Genomic DNA, 20,317 nt, shown 5'->3' on the forward strand with positions numbered 1-20,317 from the left:
AGCCTTCAGTGTTTGCTCTATGTCACGTGGAGGTGTTACAGATGCATTCTCTTTCAGTTCCTCTGTGGGGGTGCTGGAACTTAGGAGCTCACCTGCTGACTGTTCTGCACATGTGGTTGAGCTTAGTAAGTTTGTAAACAGGAAATAATACTGGGATAGTCAGAGTGCTATTATAGTAGTTGTCAAACATGTATGTTAAAATAATGAATAGATAGGCATGCAGAGAAGTGACTAAGAGTTTTATAACAATTTTTATTCCTACTAGGTTTTCTATTTTGCTTTCCTGTACTAGCTTTTTGGATTTTTCTGTACTATTGGGTTTGTTGGGCCTTTGGACTGTACATTTTTAACAGGATTTAAGAGCTGTTGTTTGATTATTTCTTTTTTTTTTAAATGACATGGTGATGGCTTATACCCTTCTGTTAAAATATGTAACCAATCCAGCAGCGCAAGAAAAGTTGGTCAGTCCTGAACATGAGGTTTGTACACCATCTCTAGATGTAGACATAGATTTTTCTGGTGGGCTTGATGTGCAGTAGTTTCTCTCCAGGCATTTTTGCAATGTATGTGGTCTACATGTGAAAAGAGTTGTTTCACAGAGTTTTTGTGCCAGTAATGCCTTGTCACTCTTTGAGAAGAGAGTGACTAGGAGAACTGTGTTGTTAGAGCACTGATGTAGCTTGTCCTTGTGAAGAGCAGTTGCTAGGCTGACTTGTTAGAGAAGGTACCCTGAATTTTTCTTCAGCAGTTGTTTTTTGGCAGTACCTTGTTCCAGACTGCCACAGGCTGCTGTAAGAGGGCTGTTACAATGTGTGCAGGAGGTTTGATACTGGGAGAGTGGAACCCAAGGGGACTTGAGTTTCGTGTATGTTGTTTACTGACTGAACTGGCCTGATAGTCTGCAAGACACATGTGGGCTGTGAGCTGGAAATTCAAAGTTAATTCTCACTTAAAGAGGTAGCCTATCTAATGTATGTTTAGCTGTGAAGGTAACTGATAGTTAAAGCTGCTCTCTGATCTTCATTGTGTCATATAGGGTTTTGTAGCAGCAGGTAGAATGAGTAACATGCAACCTAGGAAATGTTATGAAAGTTTCCAGTGCTTTCTACTTTTTTTTTTTTTTTTTTTTTTTTTTTTTTTAGCAAATGGAGAAAACAAATGTGAATTCTTAGCAAGATGCATTTATAGGTGAATCCTGCTTGAGATAACAGCAGGAAATGAAAATCTTAATTTTGAACTCAAATCTGTAGAGGAAAGCAATTCTCTTGGCAACTAAATCTTGTTTTCTCACCGAGAAACCCAGTAAGCCTGTGTGAATAAGCTATCAATCTTACTGGTGTATCTTGCCTGTAAGTATGTCAGTACTTCCGCACAGATTTCAGTACACAACATCCCTTACAGAAGATAACTTTTTCTAATTGTTTTGGTGTGCTCTTTATAGACTTCTTTCTAGGTTCAGGCAGGGCTATTTCTGTACTGACAGAACTTGAAGAGTATCTGTCAACAGGTTCCCTATTCTGGGGATAAAGTAGTATTCCATACGTGCAAGTGGATAGGATACATGTAATGGAGCCTGAAGCTCTGCATTGGAAAAAAACCTCAATTGTCTCTGATCAGACTGCTTGCAGTTATTGTACTTAGGACTTATGAAATGTTTGTGACAGAGGAAAGTTCAACTTTCTAGTGGGATTTGTAGGAAGGTCACTTTTCCCCTTAAAACTTTAAGGTGATTTTAATGAGTAATTACTTTTGGTTATTTTGTGCTTTGCAAGAATCTGCAGTTGCTTTGGAGAATTCCAGCTTCCTAAGCTGGAAAGTTAATAGCCTTCTTGCTGTGTTCAAGAATGTGCTTTATTCAGATCTGTCAGGCCTTCTGGGTATATTCTTTAACTGTTAAGACTTCTTTTCTATGGCTTTTTGGGATATTCTGTATGTAAGAATGCTATGAAGATTTTAACAGACTTGTTTCTGCCTTGCATTCAGACTTGCATTCCTGCCTTCTGGTAACTGTAATCTGCTAAAGGAATTACTGAGTTTAAGCTTTGCTACTCTTAGAAGATATGTTCTTTTAGTGGGATTTATGTGATGTCCCCTGCTCCTTGCCCAAGGTGAGGGCTGGAAGAAAAAGTAGGATACAGTTTGGTGTGAGGTTCAAGATCTTGTCTTCAGGCTCTCCTGTTACTGTAACAGACTAGCATTTTGTTCTGAATGTATTTGTAAGTACTTGATACATAGTCTTTTAGTGTAGATTATGGGTAGTGTTATATAGCTGTATGGTAGCAAAAGGGAACTGAATTCTGTCAAGTGCTGGAGAGGAAGACTTCAGTTTTGTCTAGTGCTTTCAAAAACATTCAGGACAAAAACGGCAGGGTGAAGAGAATTGAAATAGTGTAAACCCCACAGGTTTAGATAAGAACGGTTGAATAACTAAAGTACAGTATAATACTAATAATGATAAAGGAAATAACAAGGGAAGAAAATACACAACCAAAAGGGAGAAAGGGAAAAAAGCAACAATAAACCCAAGTGGTGCACAGTACAATTGCTCACCACCAGCTGACTGATACCCAGCCCAACCTGAGCAGAGATGAGTCTCTTCCAGGTAAATGTCCCTAGTTAGGCATGATGTGCTGTGGTATGGAATACCCCTTTGGCTGGTTTGGGTCAGGTGTCCTGTCTCTCCTCTGTCCTGGCTTCTTGTGCCTCTCCTCACTGGCAGAGCATGAGAGACTGAAAAGTCCATGATCAGAGAAGGAGCTGCTTAGCAATAACTAAAACATCAGTGTGTTATCAACAGTGTCCTCAGACTAAAGCCAAACCACAGCTTGCACCAGCTATTAGGAAGAAAAAAGTAACTCTGTCCCAGTTGAAACCAGAGCATACTGACAACATCAGACTTAACTTCTGCATAGATACTGCAGTACAGTTAAGGCTTTTATACCACAAACAGCTGTGAGTCATCTGTGTTACTTCTGATGTTTTCATGGTGGCTGACCAGCTTTTGGAAAAGCTTCTGTGTGTATATGGCAGGAATTGAAGATGCTCCTATCATAACTTGCAATAAAGACTAGTATTGGGAAGAGGAACTGGGCATGGTCAGATAAGTAAGGAAGTGTATCAGATGTTGGTATTTATATTCATTTTGTGGAGTTGGGGAGGATTATTTTTTCTCCAACCTGCCAAATGCTGTCAGGTGGTACTTCAGGATGTAGGTGTGTATTTCCCCTGTAGATGCTTGCATTAGCAGACGTCTGGATCTCTACAAGTCTGTGCCAAGATGGTCTGTCTGTCAGTGGGTGGACAAATCGGTGTCATCTCTGCTGCCAAATTTGTTAAGGAAAGTGAGCTTAGCAGGAAGATACTTGTCTCCAAAGTATCTCTTACTGAACAGTGTTTCCTGAACGCTTTTACTGCTAGGGAACACCTGTGGCCCTTGCCTTTCTGCATTTCAGAGGAACAAAAGAATAAAGTGCCAAACCCTATTTCTTACTACTTGGCAATGAGAACAGACTGAAGTCTTAAATGCACTGTTACTTTAGTGGCTTAGTGTTTTGGGAGTCTGAAAGCAAGTAGTCCTTTTGAAGACTTGGTGGCTTTCATTTGTTTAGTGTTTTTTTTCCTTTTGTTTTTCCCCCCCTTTTTTTTATCATTAGCTTTAGAGTTGTTTACTGTTTAGGTTAAATGTGCTCAGTGCCGGAGTAGGGTTTGTACAGGTGACTGTTTTTTTTCAGTTGTCAGTCAAATACAAACTCAGTTGCTTTGCTTCAGAAACAAATTTCTCTAATAGTTGTGCACGTTAAAGCTGTTTAAACTGTGAGACTGTAGATAATGTGATAATACAGGCAGTAGGCTATGTTTGATTCAATACAGCTGTATGGATACACAAATACATTGTTTTATTCAGATTTCAAGGCTTTTTTATTTTTTTTTATGTCATTGCATTTTTATTTTAATCTTCTGCTGTATTTGAGAAACATTTCTCTTTAAAGGAGCAAAATGTCTGTAGAGGAAGGGGCTGTACCGAAGCTGGAATGCTACATTAGTTGCTGAGTACAGCTGAAAAAGTGAAATAGCTGGGCCTACAACTGGCAGTAAAATTACATTGGTAAGCAGTATTATTCATGTATCTACTAGTAAAATAAAGTGAGTGACGTCGCACTCAGCTGAAATCTGTTTCCATCTGTGGAAACTGGCCCTGGTTTTGTCTGCTACGTTAGTGCAGTGTGTAGATACCCTGTGTGAAATACAAACTGCACTTTTAAAAAGAACACTTTAAGCTTTTAAATTTGGCAGTCCTTGGAATAATGGACCATGTTGTATGGTTACTGTAGAAATACCAGAGGAGGGATGCACTTACTATGTGTAGCAGTAGGTGTTGCTAGCAACATTGAGATTTTTGGGGGCATTGATGCGAATGGGAAAACTACTGGAAGATGCTCCACTGTTGTAGCTATCTATGTCAATGATACTGTGTCCAGGCTGCCTGCTCCTACTCCTGTTTCTGCTTCAGGCAGCTGCAGTGATGTCTTTTTTGGCTTTATGCTAATTTGTCCTTCATAGATTGAGCTTAAAAGTGAATTTGTTGACCTTCAGCTACACTCATGGGCTTTTCTCCTGTTAAATTTCCTGGTAGCTTTAACTGAGGTTAGATGATTTTGCCTGCGTGAAGGAGGTAGTGATGTCAGAGCTGGCAGCAGCATCATGTCACACTTTAAATGTCAGAGCTGCCAGTTAGGAAGTAAAAACTTTTGGATACTGGGTCCTATTATTGCTGGCAAAATGTGCTGATGTTTTTCATTTTAGTACTGTCTACACATTTCTAGTGAGCAAGTGACATTTATTCCAACAGTTCTGTGTTATAGCAGTGTTGAGCACTAATAAGTCATGACATATTGTGGTGTAAATTTTTCTTTTTTTCCTTTGTGGTTAAAAAGTGATTTCTAGAATAAATTAAAAAAAAAAAGAAAGTGCTAAAATAGGGATCTTACTGACTCCTGATTTAGCCAGTATTAAGTAACATAAAAATTAAACTACGTGTGAAGAACCGGATACTTCTATTGTGTTTATCTTCTCCTGGTGTTCTCATTTAAATTGAAGTAATCTTAGCTTAGTCTTGTGATTTTTTTACTGTTACTGTAATACCCTTTCTGCTTGAGAATGAATTGTTTCCAAAGCAGTGTTCTCAAAATTCTGTCCAATTTCTTGTTTCTACCAGATTTGAGAGGGTGGCACATTCAGAGGATAAATTGCAGTTTAAATTTAAAAATATGATTTCCCCTCCCCCCCCCCCCTTTCTTAGTAGAAGTGATGCCACTAGACATTAAAGTAAGCAGAAAAGTACAGACAAAAAAAGTCTGTTAAGTGAAAGATTCAAACTATTTCTATATTATATATTTCATAGCAGGAAACTTATGTGCAGGCCACTGGTAGCTATTTAAATAATTTTGGGCTGTTTTTTGACAATATGGGGATGTGCATAGATGACCAGTAACTGCTGGCGTGTAATTATGCAGCCCTCTGACAGCTGGTAGTGGTTATGGTGTTCAGGAACCTCTTCTATATCTTTTTGTTGAACAGGTAAATTTGTTCCCTTTATGAAGTCTGTGTTGTGTTATTAGGATTATCAAGGCTTTCCTTATCTCTGATACTTAATGGTTATAATTTCAGCCAGGACAACAGGGAAAGGTGAGAGCTGTTAGAGCTGATGGGTTGCTGAACAGGATATTCCATGGGGACAAAAAAAACCACCAACAAAAACAGAGCAAGGGAAGAGCTATTGTCTAAAGAATTTTATTAAAATAAAGAGTGTTGGGTCTAATGTTCCTTCTGTTTCCAGATCTCCTGTTATTTGTGTGAAGTGAGGTTTCTAACCTGTGTTGTCAGGCTTTTCTCATAGTTGGAATAAATCCATTTGGAGTTTTCTGACGATTGTTTTTCTTGACCTCAGGATGAAAGGTCTTCGGCTTGTAGTAAGGCTGTATTTGGATAGGCTTCTACAGATTAGCTGAACTGGAATTCAAGTAGTCTGGACTCTTTCAGAAGTCATTTCAGCATCTGAAACATGTAGGTAAACTCCATCGCAGTGGATAGCAGCTTGCCTATCCATAACAGCTTCAGGATCCATCTTCTGTAAACTCCAGTTTAGTGTGATTTGTGAAATTCTGAGCTTCCAGATCCAGGTTTTAAATTGCTGCTATGGTACACCAGTCATGCTTTTTCGTATTGGTATTGTTTCAAGTAATCTGCAATGCATTGTCCCTTCTCACTACAGAGGAATCTTACCTCGTGGAGGACTGCTTGAAGTGCCCTTTAGCTTCTCTGCTGCTATCAGCTATTTAAACTCTGTTGTATGGGTAAAGACCCAATGTATGCCGAAATTGTGAATGTGCCCCAGAAGGTATGTTCTCATCTAGTCTTGTGTTATGGAAGTGAATGCATCCTAGAAAAGAGCTATACATGATTAACTAGCTTTGACTCTTACTTATAATCAGGTACTAATTTGTTCATTGTCCTAAAATAAAGCAAATTATTTTTCTTATCTTTTTTGTTCTTTAAAGGTAAGAAAATATATGCTTCGGTGTTTGGGGATTTTTTTGAAGTTGAATTTTATAATTAGATAATGAGGAAAATATGAAGAAAACATACACTTATTACACATTCAAGAGAGGATGAGGATGTAGATGTGAGGTTTTATGCATTTGACTGTGTCCAGCTTTGAGCTTAGTGCAAGAAAGCCATTAATTTATTTGCAAAGTTCAGTGGAGGCCATGAAGATAGTCATAGCAGATGGCTTCTGAGGGGAGTCTGAATGAACTGGGCTTGTTCAGCCGGAAGAGAGAAGGGAGATTTGTTAACAATCTTATGTAACTTTTTTGAGTTTACGAGAGCCAGGCACATTTTGTTGCTGTGCTACTCAGTCAAGAGAGACAATGGTTATAAACTTCTGGTTCTGACTGGATATAATTGAAACTTTGCACTAGGAGGCTCATTAAGCATTGGAACAGGTTGCCCAGAGAGGATGTGAAATATTTCTTCAGTAATCTACACGACCTGAGTGTCCAAAGCCTTAAGTAGCCTGGTCAAAATCTGATGTCAACTTTTGCTTGAGTGGGAGATGGGACTATATGTCACAAGGCCCTTTCAAACATAGAGGTCTCTGCAATTATGCTTCCATAATTTCATCCTCCTTCCTCACTTGTGGCATTTATAGCTTAACATTAGTACCTCTGCCAGTATTGCCATGCCCCTGCAACAGGCTTCTTCCCATGTGTTTGTCTTACACTCAAGATGGAGAAATGTTCTCTATGGTATCTATGATGTGGAAGATATTGTTGCACCTTTGCTTTAATAATTCCCAATTTTTTTTTTTTCCCTCACTTGCGTATGTAAGTACATGGAGATTACTTTAGTACTCTAAATTGGTTTCCTATGAAGCAGAAAACTTCTACCTACCTAGCAGAGTGGTGCTTAGAAAATGGTGTATATCAAACAGATTGCATTGATGTTTTGCATGCTAGGGAAGTTCTGTGGTAGTCTTTGCAAATAACATCTTATAGAAGATGAAGGCTGTTTGAGTAGTTGCTTAAAAAAAGCCAACAACAAACAAACAGTGGAGTAGGCTACAAGTTCTTAGAATTCTTTTCTGGATATAACAGTACAGTAAAGCTTGGTAGAGTCATGCAGTCTTCTGCAGTGGCTCTGTAGGTAGAACCACTCATTTTAAGCTACCTGACACAACAAGAAAAACTTAAAATTGAGTTGATTATTTACTTCAGTAAACTTCAGCCATTTGAGCTGAAATCTCATGTCAGGTGTGTCCCAGGTAGAGGCTGATTAAAATAAAACCAACAATAAACAAAACCCCAAACCCATGTGATGCACTGTCATTTGCCGAACGGTGGGAAGCTGAATTACTTCAGAGTTACAAATTTTCTTAGATCTCTGGATATCCCTACAGATATAAATTTCTTCCACATATTTGCACAGTTTCTTCCTGAGCAAGTTGTAAGCGATGCTGCAAAGATGCAGCCAGACTTCTGTGTAATTGTTGCTTGCTGGAACTAAGGGCAGGCAATTGCTTGACTTTACAAAATGTAACAACCTGGTGAAGTAAAAGGTGGAGATCTTGCATTTGTCAAGGATATGCCAACTACTGCTGTTCAGTTTCTCATAAAAACTGCTCCACAAGTCTGTATCCAGAACTGTTAGCTAGAAAATTCTGTGTTGCGTTAGAGCAGATCTCTTTTTTTCTGATCCTTTCCTTGGTATGGATTGCTTGGCACCCTCTCACCCTGCTCTGCACCTTACTTTTGATGAATTTTAGCAAAAACTTGTTATCTGAGCAAAACTGGTTTAATTCGTACTTGATTCCATTTCCATGTTTGTGTTTTTTTTTTTTTTTTTGCTGCTGAGTTCTAGCAAACAGAGATTAAATAATGTAATTAATCTTGTCTTAAAACTGCTTTTTATCATCTGATAAAAGTAGGTGATTCTGGTTACCAAGCTGTAGTTGTTAGAGGAGCTTTAAGCCTGAGAACACTGCCAGTGTGTAAACAGTCTTTCGGTATGGAGACAGCAGGACTGGTTTTACCTGTGCTGAACCAGAAGAGCTACTAGTTTTACATTATCTGCTAGAGGCAGTCTTACGAAACCGTTTGTTGTCTTCAGGGCACACAGCCTTCTTTCTGTTCATGTTGCTCTATTTCGTGTATTGCTAAACTTCCTCCAAGCAACCTGTAACATTGTGGTTTTTTGTTTGGATTTATTTTGGTTTGTTTTGGGTTTTTTTTTTTTCCAAACTAGAGAATGGGATTCCTTCTTATTAAGTTGGCTGCATCGCTCTAATAATGTATTGTCACTGTTACATGCAGTGTAACAGATTCTGAATGCGCTTTTTATTTTCCAATAGGCTGGTGTTTGGGATGCTGTATCCTGCATATTACTCATACAAAGCTGTGAAGACAAAAAATGTGAAGGAATATGTAAGTCACACTCCTTTTAATTGCTTAATTACATGCCTCTGCTGACATACAACTGTGAAATTTTCATTACACAATGCAATAAATCACATGAAATCTTTATTTGACTAACTTAGTATTAGATACAACACTTGCATGAGCCCAGTGTTAATCCTGGGATTTTGTCTGGAGGGCTAAGTTTAAGGTAAGGTTTCTCAGACTTTTTCTCACAGACTTTGCTGAAATGTGTCCAGCACATTAGGCTGTGTATGAATGTTCTTAGGAGGATTTTTAAATGTAATCCTTAAAGCATTGACTGCATTTCAGTGAAGTGCCCAAAATAATGCACTTTTGGGTGGGGGTGGAATAAAGGTTCTCTAGTTCTGCCAGCACCTATAGTATAAGCTATGGCAAATTGATTCTCAGTGACCACTTGAAGAATAATAGCAGTATAATTGTCATTTTTATAGAGTTTAGTAGGGGATTCAAATCAACCATAAAAAAGGGTGGCTGTGGCTAATCTATTGTTCCTCAAAGAGGAGGAAAAAATGTAACCAGAGAAGGAAAATATTTGGTTAAGGTGATGTGGAAGAAAGAAGAACAGACAGAAAAGTACGGTGGAGAAAAACACAATTACTGTAGTTACTGCAGTTTAGAATTAATCTGTTAAATTATTTACTTGTCAGTGTAAGCAATGTTGAGTACCACAAGAATGTTACCAAGTTGCAGTCACAAGGAGCTTTTGGTCATTGAGTTACTTCCCTGTTTTAAGAGGCAGCCTTTTGGCAACTAACCTATATTCTCTCCTGAACCTTGTTCTTAACTTGGCTGCCTGACTCAGGATGGAGTCAGTGCCATCACTTTAACTTGGCAGCTGTAGCTGTGACCTAATGCTGCTGTCTGGATGTATGATGTCTCTGCTTTGTACGTGGTTGCAGTAGTAGAATGCAGTAGCTGTTGTTGTTCCCCTTGTATGTCTCGTGTGTAGTCTGATTGCTCCATCAGGGCTCCAAAGTGCACATCGTATTCATACTTATGGTTTCTGGATTCAAGCTGATTAGAGCTTACTTGTGCACATAGAGCTAGTGTGTGCCAGACCGAAGCTTCTGGGAGATTAAAAAAAAAAAAAAGAATTTTTTGTCTCATGCTTACTTGACCCTGTCAGGAAGGTACATAATGCAAAGAATTTGTAATCTGCTTTTCCTCCCCACTCCCTCAGAAGGGATCCACACGCCAAGTAGAGGATAGCAGTTTCAAACTCTTGACAGAAGAAATCACTCGAAGAGGTTACCATTACCTCTTGTAATGTGTTTCCTAGGGGGAAAAATAAAGTTTGTAGAATGCTCAGATTTTTTTATTCTTACCTCTTGTCTACTTAGCTATGACTTAGCTGTCTTTCTTAGGCATTCTTTTTTAGGTATGCCTGTCGTTTATACAAGAGCTTTAGTAGGGCCTGGAAACATATTTTTCCAACTGTGTATTTTCATAGTGTGAAACACTGCTTTTCAGTCATATGTGGTCTTTGAGCAGTCCCTGAACTTGCAGTTGCATCAAAATGTTCATGGGGCTGAGATGAGTGACACCCATCACAGTGACTTTTTCACAGGCAGGGAATGGCACTGATTCATCAGTGAATTGCCACTCTATTGCTGGTTGGGTTGAATGTCCAAATATATCTCGAAGACAATCCTTGGCTTTAATCTTCCCAGCTGGGTCAATTTTCTTTCAGGGAGGTTTGACTGCAGCCTTCCAAATGGCACATCTCTGCTGCTAGCCATGTAATGGGTCAAGCACATCATCCTTTCCAGGGTTATGTGTGGCTCAGGAGCCACTTGTTTTTTGTTTGCTGGATTGCAAGAGCTTGTAACAGTGAAATTATTTACTTACTCACTGCTTCCACCGGTTAAAAGCTAAACACGAAGTGCAGATATCTTCACTTGCTGTGTAGGTCATGATGCCACAGATTGTTTAAAGATTATTTCAGGAGGTGAGAAGAATTACTTCTGGTTTTGTTAATCTAAAAGATTTACAGACTTCAGTTCTAGAAATTAGGATCTGTGCCTTTTAAAAGATGTATTTGTTCTTGTAATTGCCCTGGTTTAATGGCATTGACTAATATCTTTTGAGGGCTTTTTTCACTGTGTTACACCAAAGTGCTTGTAACAAGCCTCTGAAATGTAGTTTCAAAGTCTGAACCACCAGTCTTCTCCAATCCTGGCTTCAAAATCCTGACATGGAAATACGTGTTTCAGCCAAAGCCACCAAAGATGAGCTTAACAGTTGGATGGTAGAAAAAAAAGCTCGGCAAAACAAATTATAAGCTCTCTTTTGGCATAAAAAGCAGAACTCCTTCAAAGCTTCTGTAACTCCATCTCTAAGAGTTAAGTAGATGATAGTCTGGGCAGTGTCAAATAGGACCTTCTGTTTTTCTTGTTGTTTTCACCACTCTGTATGAAAACCCTGTAAGTCACTCAGATTGTTGTCAAGGATACTTTAGTACCTAATGCATTAGTTTTACTAGAATATGATCTGGCTTGTATTTTTGAGAATCTTTGCCCAGACCTCAGCAGGACTCATGATCTCACGTGCCCTTCTGCAAAGCATTTCTTGCTGTTCCTAGCAGCCCAAGAGAAACTTCACTTCTAGTGTTCCAAATTGGATAAATAGATGTTGATTCAAGAATTAATAGCCTGGATAAAATATATTGGGGGAGGGGAAGAAATCAGTCTTGCATGGCATCCTAAAAATTGCGTTGCATCATGCTTAGGTTGATGGAGCAAGGGTGGATGTTAATTCTATCTTTGTTCAGGTGTTGACTCTGGGTCATTGAAAGGTCACCAGTCTAAATGTCACATGTCCTGTCGGAGATGACTTCAGCTGTTGTGTAGCTTGTCTTAGTTTGTTCAAGCCTGAAATATCTAAATCCTTTGAGAGATTGAAGAATGTCATCACATGACTGAGCTTCTTTTCAAATCGAAATGCAGAAAAGCATTTAAGATAAATGGGTCTCAAGTTGTGACAAAGGAAGTGATTTTTAAAGCATAATGTACGGCTATGAAACAGGCAGCAGTGTAGCATTAGGTTTTGAGTACTTAAGTCCACTTCAAAAAAGGATTGCTTTAAAAGTGAAGTTTGTCTAAACAATGTCCTCTGTAGGAAAGTGTGAATGTTCCCCCTTTTAAAAGAGGGTACCTGAATTCAACAAATGCGGAGTTTAATGCTTTGTGGATATACCAAAGAGTCAGTAGTCTGTATATTACAAATTAAATGATGTTTTTTTGGATAGTGGTTTGGTTTTTTTTTTGTGGTTTTTTTTTTTTTTTTTTTTTTAGTTTGTTTTAATCTGCTTTGGTTTTATTCTAGCATAGGTAGTGTTGGAATTTAAAGAACATGTGGGTGTTCAGTTAGTATGAATAACTAGTGTTGGCTTGCACTGACCTGTTTTGGAAGTACATTGCACTTGGCCACTGTCGTACAGAAGACAAATGCATGGAACTACTGCTATAATATTTATTCTGGAAGATGTAATCAATTTAGACAATCAGATTGAAACAAATGTTCAAGGAAAATGAATGATTTAGTTAACTGCTAGAAAACAAAACTAAAACCTGTGTTTCAAGAGCATTGTCTGATCTCAAAACAATGATGTATGGAGTAAATCTTAAAACCAAAAAGCATACAAATGTAACCCCCTGAAGCATGAAGATGCTTACATGTGAGCTCTCCTGTTAACAATAATTTTGTGGTTCTTGGCATATGCATAGAATTAAATCTCCATGAAAATGCTTTTTTCCTGCCTTGCCCCATGTTAATACCATAATGCTAAGCACACATGTAGAACTCAACTGCAGAGCGTAGCTGAATAATCTATATTGTGAAATGGAAGCAAGGCTACTTGATGTACTAATGCTGGCTTGTGTGTGTGTGTAGTATGAACACGGATGAGTGTGGAAGAGAGTGAAATATCCTTTAGTGCTACAGTGGGAATTGCACTGCATACTTGTGATAATATAGTGGTCTTTGCAGTGCTTTTTCTTTTCTTATCACTGAAACTTTATAATGACAGAATAAAATAGGTGAAGCCAGCCTAGGTGAGGTTGTGACCCAGCCATTTAACTTGGTTTGTTGTAGTTGCTGCCAGTTCTACTTAAGACCAGAAAACCCTTAGGACCTTCATAAGATTTCACCTCAAACCCAGTTGATGCAGGCTGAGATGCTGCTGAATGTCTTGCTCTGACAGCTCTGAACTGACTGTACGGTGTGTAGTGTATTCTGTATAAAGATGAAATCAGAATTCTTACTGATGATGTTTTTATTTTCAGGTCCGCTGGATGATGTATTGGATTGTGTTTGCTCTTTATACAGTTACTGAAACAATAACTGACCTAACAGTCTCTTGGTAAGAGCCTGGTTTTTATGAACTCTGGGTGAAACCATACTTGTTTCTCATGTTTTTAATTTGCAGTGAGTTAATTTTTATAAAGAAGTTGTGCTTGTTGGTAGTCCCTTTTTTTTTGATCACAGGAAAAGATCTTGGTGTTTGTTAAGAGTAGCATCTGTTTCCAAGCTTGCTGTACAGTGTCACTGGAAGTAGGGACTATAAAGCTTACACCTTTGCTGTAGAAACTGAATAGCAGAATGAAACTCTTATAAGGACGGACTGTAATTTCTCTGTGCAGGAATGTATAATGCAAAGCAAGTTTATTAGTTGTTCCCATTTATTAAATGACACTGCAGTCAATTAAAACAAATCCATATTTAATTTTTGTCTAATATAACTTCTTGTATGTGAAGAACCCTATATGCGAATATGTAATTGTGTTTTTTGAAGAAATCTCTTAATGGTGATTAATTACCGTGCATTTTCTTAATGCAGTTGTTGATTTCATGCAACCTTTAACTTGTCTGTAGGTTTCCACTGTACTATGAACTGAAGATAGCTTTTGTTATCTGGCTTCTTTCCCCATATACTAGAGGGGCAAGCTTAATCTACAGAAAATTTCTCCACCCACTTCTTTCTTCTAAAGAAAGGGTAAGAAATAACTTCTCACATTTTAATGCCTAATATGGAAATACCATATGCCGAAATACTAACTGTTGCTAGATAAATGATAAAAGCAAATCAGGATGTTACTGTTTTGCCCGGCAGCATAAACTTGGACTAGCAGAGACAACTGCATATGTCTGTCCGTATACGTGCTTCAGTTTGACTTGCATGAGCAGACAATGTACTACTTTCTATTGACATAGCTTTGTGTTCTCTGGTCTACCTAGTACACTTTGGGAAACCCAGTTGAGTGGAAGTGATTTAGTTTGACTTTCTCCTGGAATAACATGTGCAGTACTTAGTGCAGAAGCATGAATGCAGTTTTAACAACTGTTCATGTTACCACTTTTCCTAGTGGAACCTAGTAATAACATTTCTCAGGACAAATGACATTGACTTATCTGGTGCGTGAACTGACAGGATAGGAGGAGAGACATTTTACTGAGGTTTAGGGGAAGACCATTCAGGAACAGAAAATAGCTAAAGGATATTTAGCTTTAGCCGAAGTATTACAGGGCCACAGATCTGCTTAGCTCTTTTTCCATATCCTGTTTGGATGTGTGGAAAGAGTGATAAGCAAAGGTGGTAAGACCACCACTGGAAAACCTCACAGGACAAAAAATAGCATTCATAAATGTCAGTGCTGGGCTTGGCCTTTATTAGGCAAAACAGGTAGTTACATGATAGGCACTGATATGAACAGTAAGGTCATCTTGACCTTCTGAAGGTTGAACTGTAAACCATTTGCAACTTCATAAAGTAAAGGGATTTTTCCCTGTAGTCTTCTAGCTGTTGTGAACTACCTTGAAGCCTTAATCTCCAGCTCTAGGCATTTACCACAGCTGGGGATAAATGTTGTTACCACTTGGTACATAACTATGTTGGAACTCTGGCTTCAGATGTTCTCTGTGAGCCAGCTCTGCTTTCTAAGGAGCTCTCTGATTTCATCTGAAGCATTTCTTGAAGACCTTTTGCTTTACAAGTTAAGCTTACTCTCTGTAAGTAAGTTGCTATGTAACTGCCAAGTTTGTGTACTGGGGAAAAGCTATCTGTTTTATCTTCTTCTTTGACCGTACATCCTCTTAAATGAGAGATTATAAGTGAATGAAACATCAGTATACAAAGGCAAGAGTAATTCTTCTGTTAAATATTTTCTTAAAGATACCTTCTGTTCTTTATTGATGGAAAAATAATACTGTGGGGTAATTTGACTCTCTTATTCATAGACCTCTAAAATTCAAGTATGTTTTGTTTTTAGGAGATTGATGAGTACATCGTACAAGCCAAAGAAAGAGGCTATGAGACCATGGTGAATTTTGGAAGGCAAGGGTTGAATTTGGCAGCAACTGCTGCAGTGACAGCAGCTGTAAAGGTAACTTTCTGCTTGCATTAATTGCTTTGCTCCTTGATCTAAACCAGTGTAATTATACTGAGGATTTGGCATTCCTTAACAAAAATATTAATTCTGCAAATGTATTGAAAACCTGGAGCACAACTTAAGGGTCGCAATCCTCTACTCCTCATCCTATGTTTGTTTTTTAAGATGGCTTGTAGTTTGTTCTTCGATAATGGGGATCAGTTTGCTGTAACTCAGAAGATACCATGGAGATTTCTATGCAGGCTTTTTGTAAAGATGACTTGTTTCTTTTCTGTCTCTGTTATGCTTTCTTGTTTGTAAACAAACTATTTAGAGGATTTCTGGCTTTTCTGCTGTTTTTTCTCCAATCAACTTGAGGTAACTCCACATATGAAGTAAGGTGTGAAAGATTGCTAGCACAGATAAAAGTTATCTTGACACCATTAACTTGTTTGCAACTTGTTGGCTGAATTATTAAATTAATACACTAAGCATAAGCTTGCATATTACTCTTTAGCATACCCTTGCTTTGTCCAATTTCCATGAAATCATGAAGTAACCTGTCATTGTGCCTACAAAACTCATGGCCTTCAGTTGAATCTCAGAGAAAAACTAAACAAAATACAAGGTTACAAGTAAGATTGTAAGCACTCTGTGGCCCACAAAAGGGGTATAACTTCAGTTTAAACCGAAACACAAAAAATAAGTCTGGAAAGAAAGATCAGTATAATTAGTTAAATGATAGTTTTAAGGCAATCAGGATAAATTTCTTCCTGGGAATTAATGAAACTGCTGTGTTCATAGTAACAGGGCTGGAAACCTGAACGCTGTTGGTAGATGACAGAAAGCTGGTCTGTGTAGAGGTTCCTGAATGTCAAAGTATGTACAGCTAGCATTTAACTTGTATTTCTGTGCTTGTATGTGAACTTCTTACCTTCTGAATCGAAGACATCTCTAAAAACCTACATTTTCAAATGCTGTCTCAAAAATGTTTGGGAAAAGTCGTGCATTTCTTGTTTGTCCATTCTCTCTCTTTTTAAAGATATATGTGTGTGGCAACATAAAATGGCACTTAATGGCAGTTTAAAACATGGACATAATGAGCCTAAGATACTAAGAATATGATTCAATTTGATCACCGGTTCTTTTTTGGTATTTGAACTTTCAGTATAGCCTCGAGGCATGAAATAACTTAGAAAGAAATGGAGTACACCTCTAAAGGAATGAAAGTATTAATAGTGAAAAAAGGCAATTAAAAAAAAAGGACACTGCTCACCCCCCACCCCCTGCCCAAGCAAACCTAACAAACAAAATCTTCAAGTACTCAACTGGGGAAAATGTTTAAGAACTAGGCTAAATGCTAAAATGCAAATTCTTTGCCAAACAGCAAATTATAATTTATTACAGTGTGCACCTGTAATTATACTTAAGTTTTCCTTGTGGCTGGCTGTCTGGCTAAGATTTTTTTCTATTTGTTGTTAATCCTTATGGTGTTACAGAAATATTGTTAAATAAAAAACATAAATATCTCCTCCCACTTTCTACTGAAATAATGAGTAACTTTTTCCTAAATGTGTGTGTTTAGATTTCATTGCCATTCAGCTGTGACTGGCAAGGTGCCTGCTGTATTTGTTAAAACTTGTTAAACATGCTCATGAATGTTTGTACAGAATTAGTTCAGTGCAGATGAGATGCTTGGGCAAAACGACCACCACAATACTGAAGACCTAAAATAGACGTGATATTTAAACAGTATGAAAGAGGAGACTCTCTCAAAATCTGTATTTTGGCATGTTAAACTTTAGCTTGTCATTCCAAAAATCTGAGCGTGACTGCTCCATGCAAGCAAATGGAGACAATGCATGTGTTCCTGATTTTTTTCCCTGTTTTTCAAGAGCTGACTGCTGCCTCCAGCAGGTGAAAAGATTATTCCTTCAGCATGAGCTGCTGGAGCATGCTATAGGATTTCAGGAATGGAATCCTACTAGTGGGATCAGTTTTGATGGTAAGGAGACACACTTTCATCACTTCTCAGGAGCAGGCATGCTTATTCTGACAGATCTTAAATTAGGAGTAGAGAATGTGGGAGGCTAAACACAAGAGCTCCAGAGAAAGCTTCTGTTCACTAAAGTGTCCAAGCAAAAGGCACTACAATGTCTGCTTATGCTAGCTTGGAGGGTTATTAAATTGCTTGAAATTCTCTGGAATATTTTCGGGATGAAGTGTGGGAAAGAGTGGTTTACTTCAGGGGCTGTCATAGGAATTAAAAGGCTAGTTGGCTCTGTAGGGGAGGCTGGAGCAGACAACCAGGTCAATCTACTGAAATTTGACATAGGTTTAAACCTGTTCCACTGTAGTTAAGTTGAAATGTAATTGGCAGGAGTCATGGCTTATAACTTACATTCCTATGCTGATATTTTTAGCTGGCACTAGTTAGCCGCTGTTCACGTAAAACTTAGTGTTTCAAAACCTGCTAAATATCATGCATTAACAAAATAAATTGTGTTACTTAATTTATCGTCAGAAAACAAATCTTTGTAAAATCCCACTTTCAGAAGTTTGAGATGAAGTATGGTCTGGGCTGACTTTTCCTGTTTATTAATAAAAATTTTATTTGGGATATAAAATAATCAACAAGATGCCTTTTAATGACAGGAAAGTTGTTGGAGCTCTTTCAGCTCAATACTATATGGATATGTGGAAATTGTATCTACAACACTAAGTTCCACTGATATATCTTGTATTTTGATGCATCTGCTTTCCAGATCTTCTGGGGTCCTAGTTACCTGTCCATTCCAGTTTTTGCCAATGCATAAATTCTGACTTTTCGAGTCACTAGCGAAAACTGGTTTCTGTATCACCACATGTGGGACAGCTGCTGATTAAGCTGTGATGTGCACTGGCCTTCTTAATGAGGCCACACAATTATTGTTCATTTGTAAAGTAGTATTTGGTGGTGGTGATGGTAATATATTTTGAGGGCTGTGTTTCTGTATGTCATTGAGTCATCCTGATTCTGCTGCCTCTTTGCTGGTTGAATATTAGTCTAAAGGCCTTGTACAGACTTCCTCTCTTCTTCCCACTCAGGGCATGGCAGAGGAAGGAGGTATCTTGCAGCCAGCTGTGGCATACAGCCAGTATCAGTACGAACAGCTCAGCTCACTAGCAGTACTGCTTTCATCCCTCCTCCCTGCTGGAACTGCCTGGCATGCTGCAGAGGTCATTCACGGGACAGCAGTCCCTCTCCAGGTTGAGAGGGAACAGAAGTCATTCCCTGTCAGCTCTGATTGGATCAGGGAGAGAACAGCTGGGAATGTGGATGCTGCACACTGCAGCTCTGTAGCTACAAAGCTCCAAGCATTTCTGTGGCTGCGGAGTCCATTGAGAACTTGTCCAATGAAGGCAAGCAGCTTTTATTCAGTGATCCTGACCACTGAGGGGGTGCAAGTCCAATTTAAGCAACAAGAGTCCCTGCAGTAGAGGCTGTGTGGTGTCTGGTTAGAGCAACTTCCCTGGGTTAAGCATATAGACTATAAAAATACATGCTCAGTAACAAAATAGAGAATGGCATTTCATATATGAGGGTCAGCTGATGAGACTGCATACTAATAGCTTACTAGAGTCTGAGTAGTCTCAAAAGGAGTCTCTTAAGTAGGCTATATTTATAAAAAACTGGATTTAGAAACCTATTACAACTTTAATTAGTGTTTCAGGTTGGTCACTTCTAATGAATGTGGTCTCTCAAAAGTGTTTTGTATGTTTTAGGAAATACTGTTGAGTAAATAAACTCATTCTTTAAGACCTGCTTTTTGTTTCAGATAACACAAATTTTGTGGTTCATCTCTTGAGCATTCACTTACATAGATACTTGAGCACTGAAATTGTTCTGTGCTTTTCTTTGCCTGCATTGTAGCTGTGTGTGTCTCAATCTTTTGTAGTGTAATTTAGTTGGCAGCCTCTGGGCTGGATGCAGCCTGCTGTGTTTCTTCCTTACTGGTAGGAACTGTTGAAATAATGGGACACCAGTCCAGGTGTGGCCAACTGCTCTGTCATCTTCTTGTGAGCAGCATGCTGGGGCTCTGTGTATGGCAGGGGAGAGGTGATTGCTGCTGTCGTGCCCATGGCATGAGTGTGGATGTGGGAGATCCCCTTTCAGGTCCACCTGCAATTGGATTGCTCTACTTTCTGTTTTGTGGGCAAACATCTTCCTTCCAAGCTCTGACTAGTAACTCTCTTAGCTTTGAAACAAGATACCAAATTTCTTAATGCATTAATATTCTAAATAGCATGTTACTTTCACATTTCCTGCAATAGAGGGTATTGAGTATTTTTCAGCCATTCATTCTGAGCTGATGGTAATCCAGATCAGGAATGCTTTGTTTCAGCAGAAAGCAATTACCTGCTGCTTCTGGGCATGGGGAAGGATCTTTGTAAATCTTAAGTGCTGTGTGAGCATAGTGATGTGTTGGGTTTTGTTGCGCCTTTTTTTTTTTTTTCTTTTCATAATTGAAACACACAAAACACCTTAAAATGTGGCTTCCAGCTGATCTGCAGTGGTGTGAAGTAGAAATTAATCTTGATTTGGCTAGACTGGATCTTTGTAGGGTTGGGATGGAGACTGCATTCAGGCAGGAGACGGAGGGAGACTGTAGGGAGTGCTTGCATAGGATTAGTATAACATGTGACCATGACTATGCAGTACAGCAGTGGTTATGCAGTCCCCATTCCTACTGTGGCTCTTGGTATGCATGTGTGTGCTATGTCTGTTATTTGTATATGTATCCTTTCAAACTTCTTAACATTTGCTGTGTGCAACTTGAGAAAAACCTTCCATCCTGGTAAGTAGTTTTGGAATGAAGGGCACATTGTGTGAATCTGTTCCTCCTTCTTGAGTGAGGCAGCACACCACAGGAGCTCTAGCCTCAGCAGGAGTGCAGTGAAGGAAACAATGTTGTT

General features: G+C 38.7%; 1 protein-coding gene across 1 annotated transcript in view; it reads left to right on the plus strand.

Moving 5' to 3' along the window:
• Positions 1-20,317, plus strand: part of REEP3 (receptor accessory protein 3) — a 43,241-nt gene that overhangs the window by 13,079 nt on the left and 9,845 nt on the right. Inside the window, exons 2-5 of the mRNA XM_065670946.1 lie at positions 8,909-8,981; positions 13,280-13,356; positions 13,869-13,989; positions 15,263-15,376. Coding sequence (XP_065527018.1) covers positions 8,909-8,981; positions 13,280-13,356; positions 13,869-13,989; positions 15,263-15,376 — 385 coding nt within the window. The remainder of the gene's footprint in view (positions 1-8,908; positions 8,982-13,279; positions 13,357-13,868; positions 13,990-15,262; positions 15,377-20,317) is intronic.

The sequence above is a fragment of the Lathamus discolor genome, chromosome 3, assembly GCF_037157495.1.
Source record: "Lathamus discolor isolate bLatDis1 chromosome 3, bLatDis1.hap1, whole genome shotgun sequence".
NCBI lineage: Eukaryota > Metazoa > Chordata > Aves > Psittaciformes > Psittacidae > Lathamus > Lathamus discolor.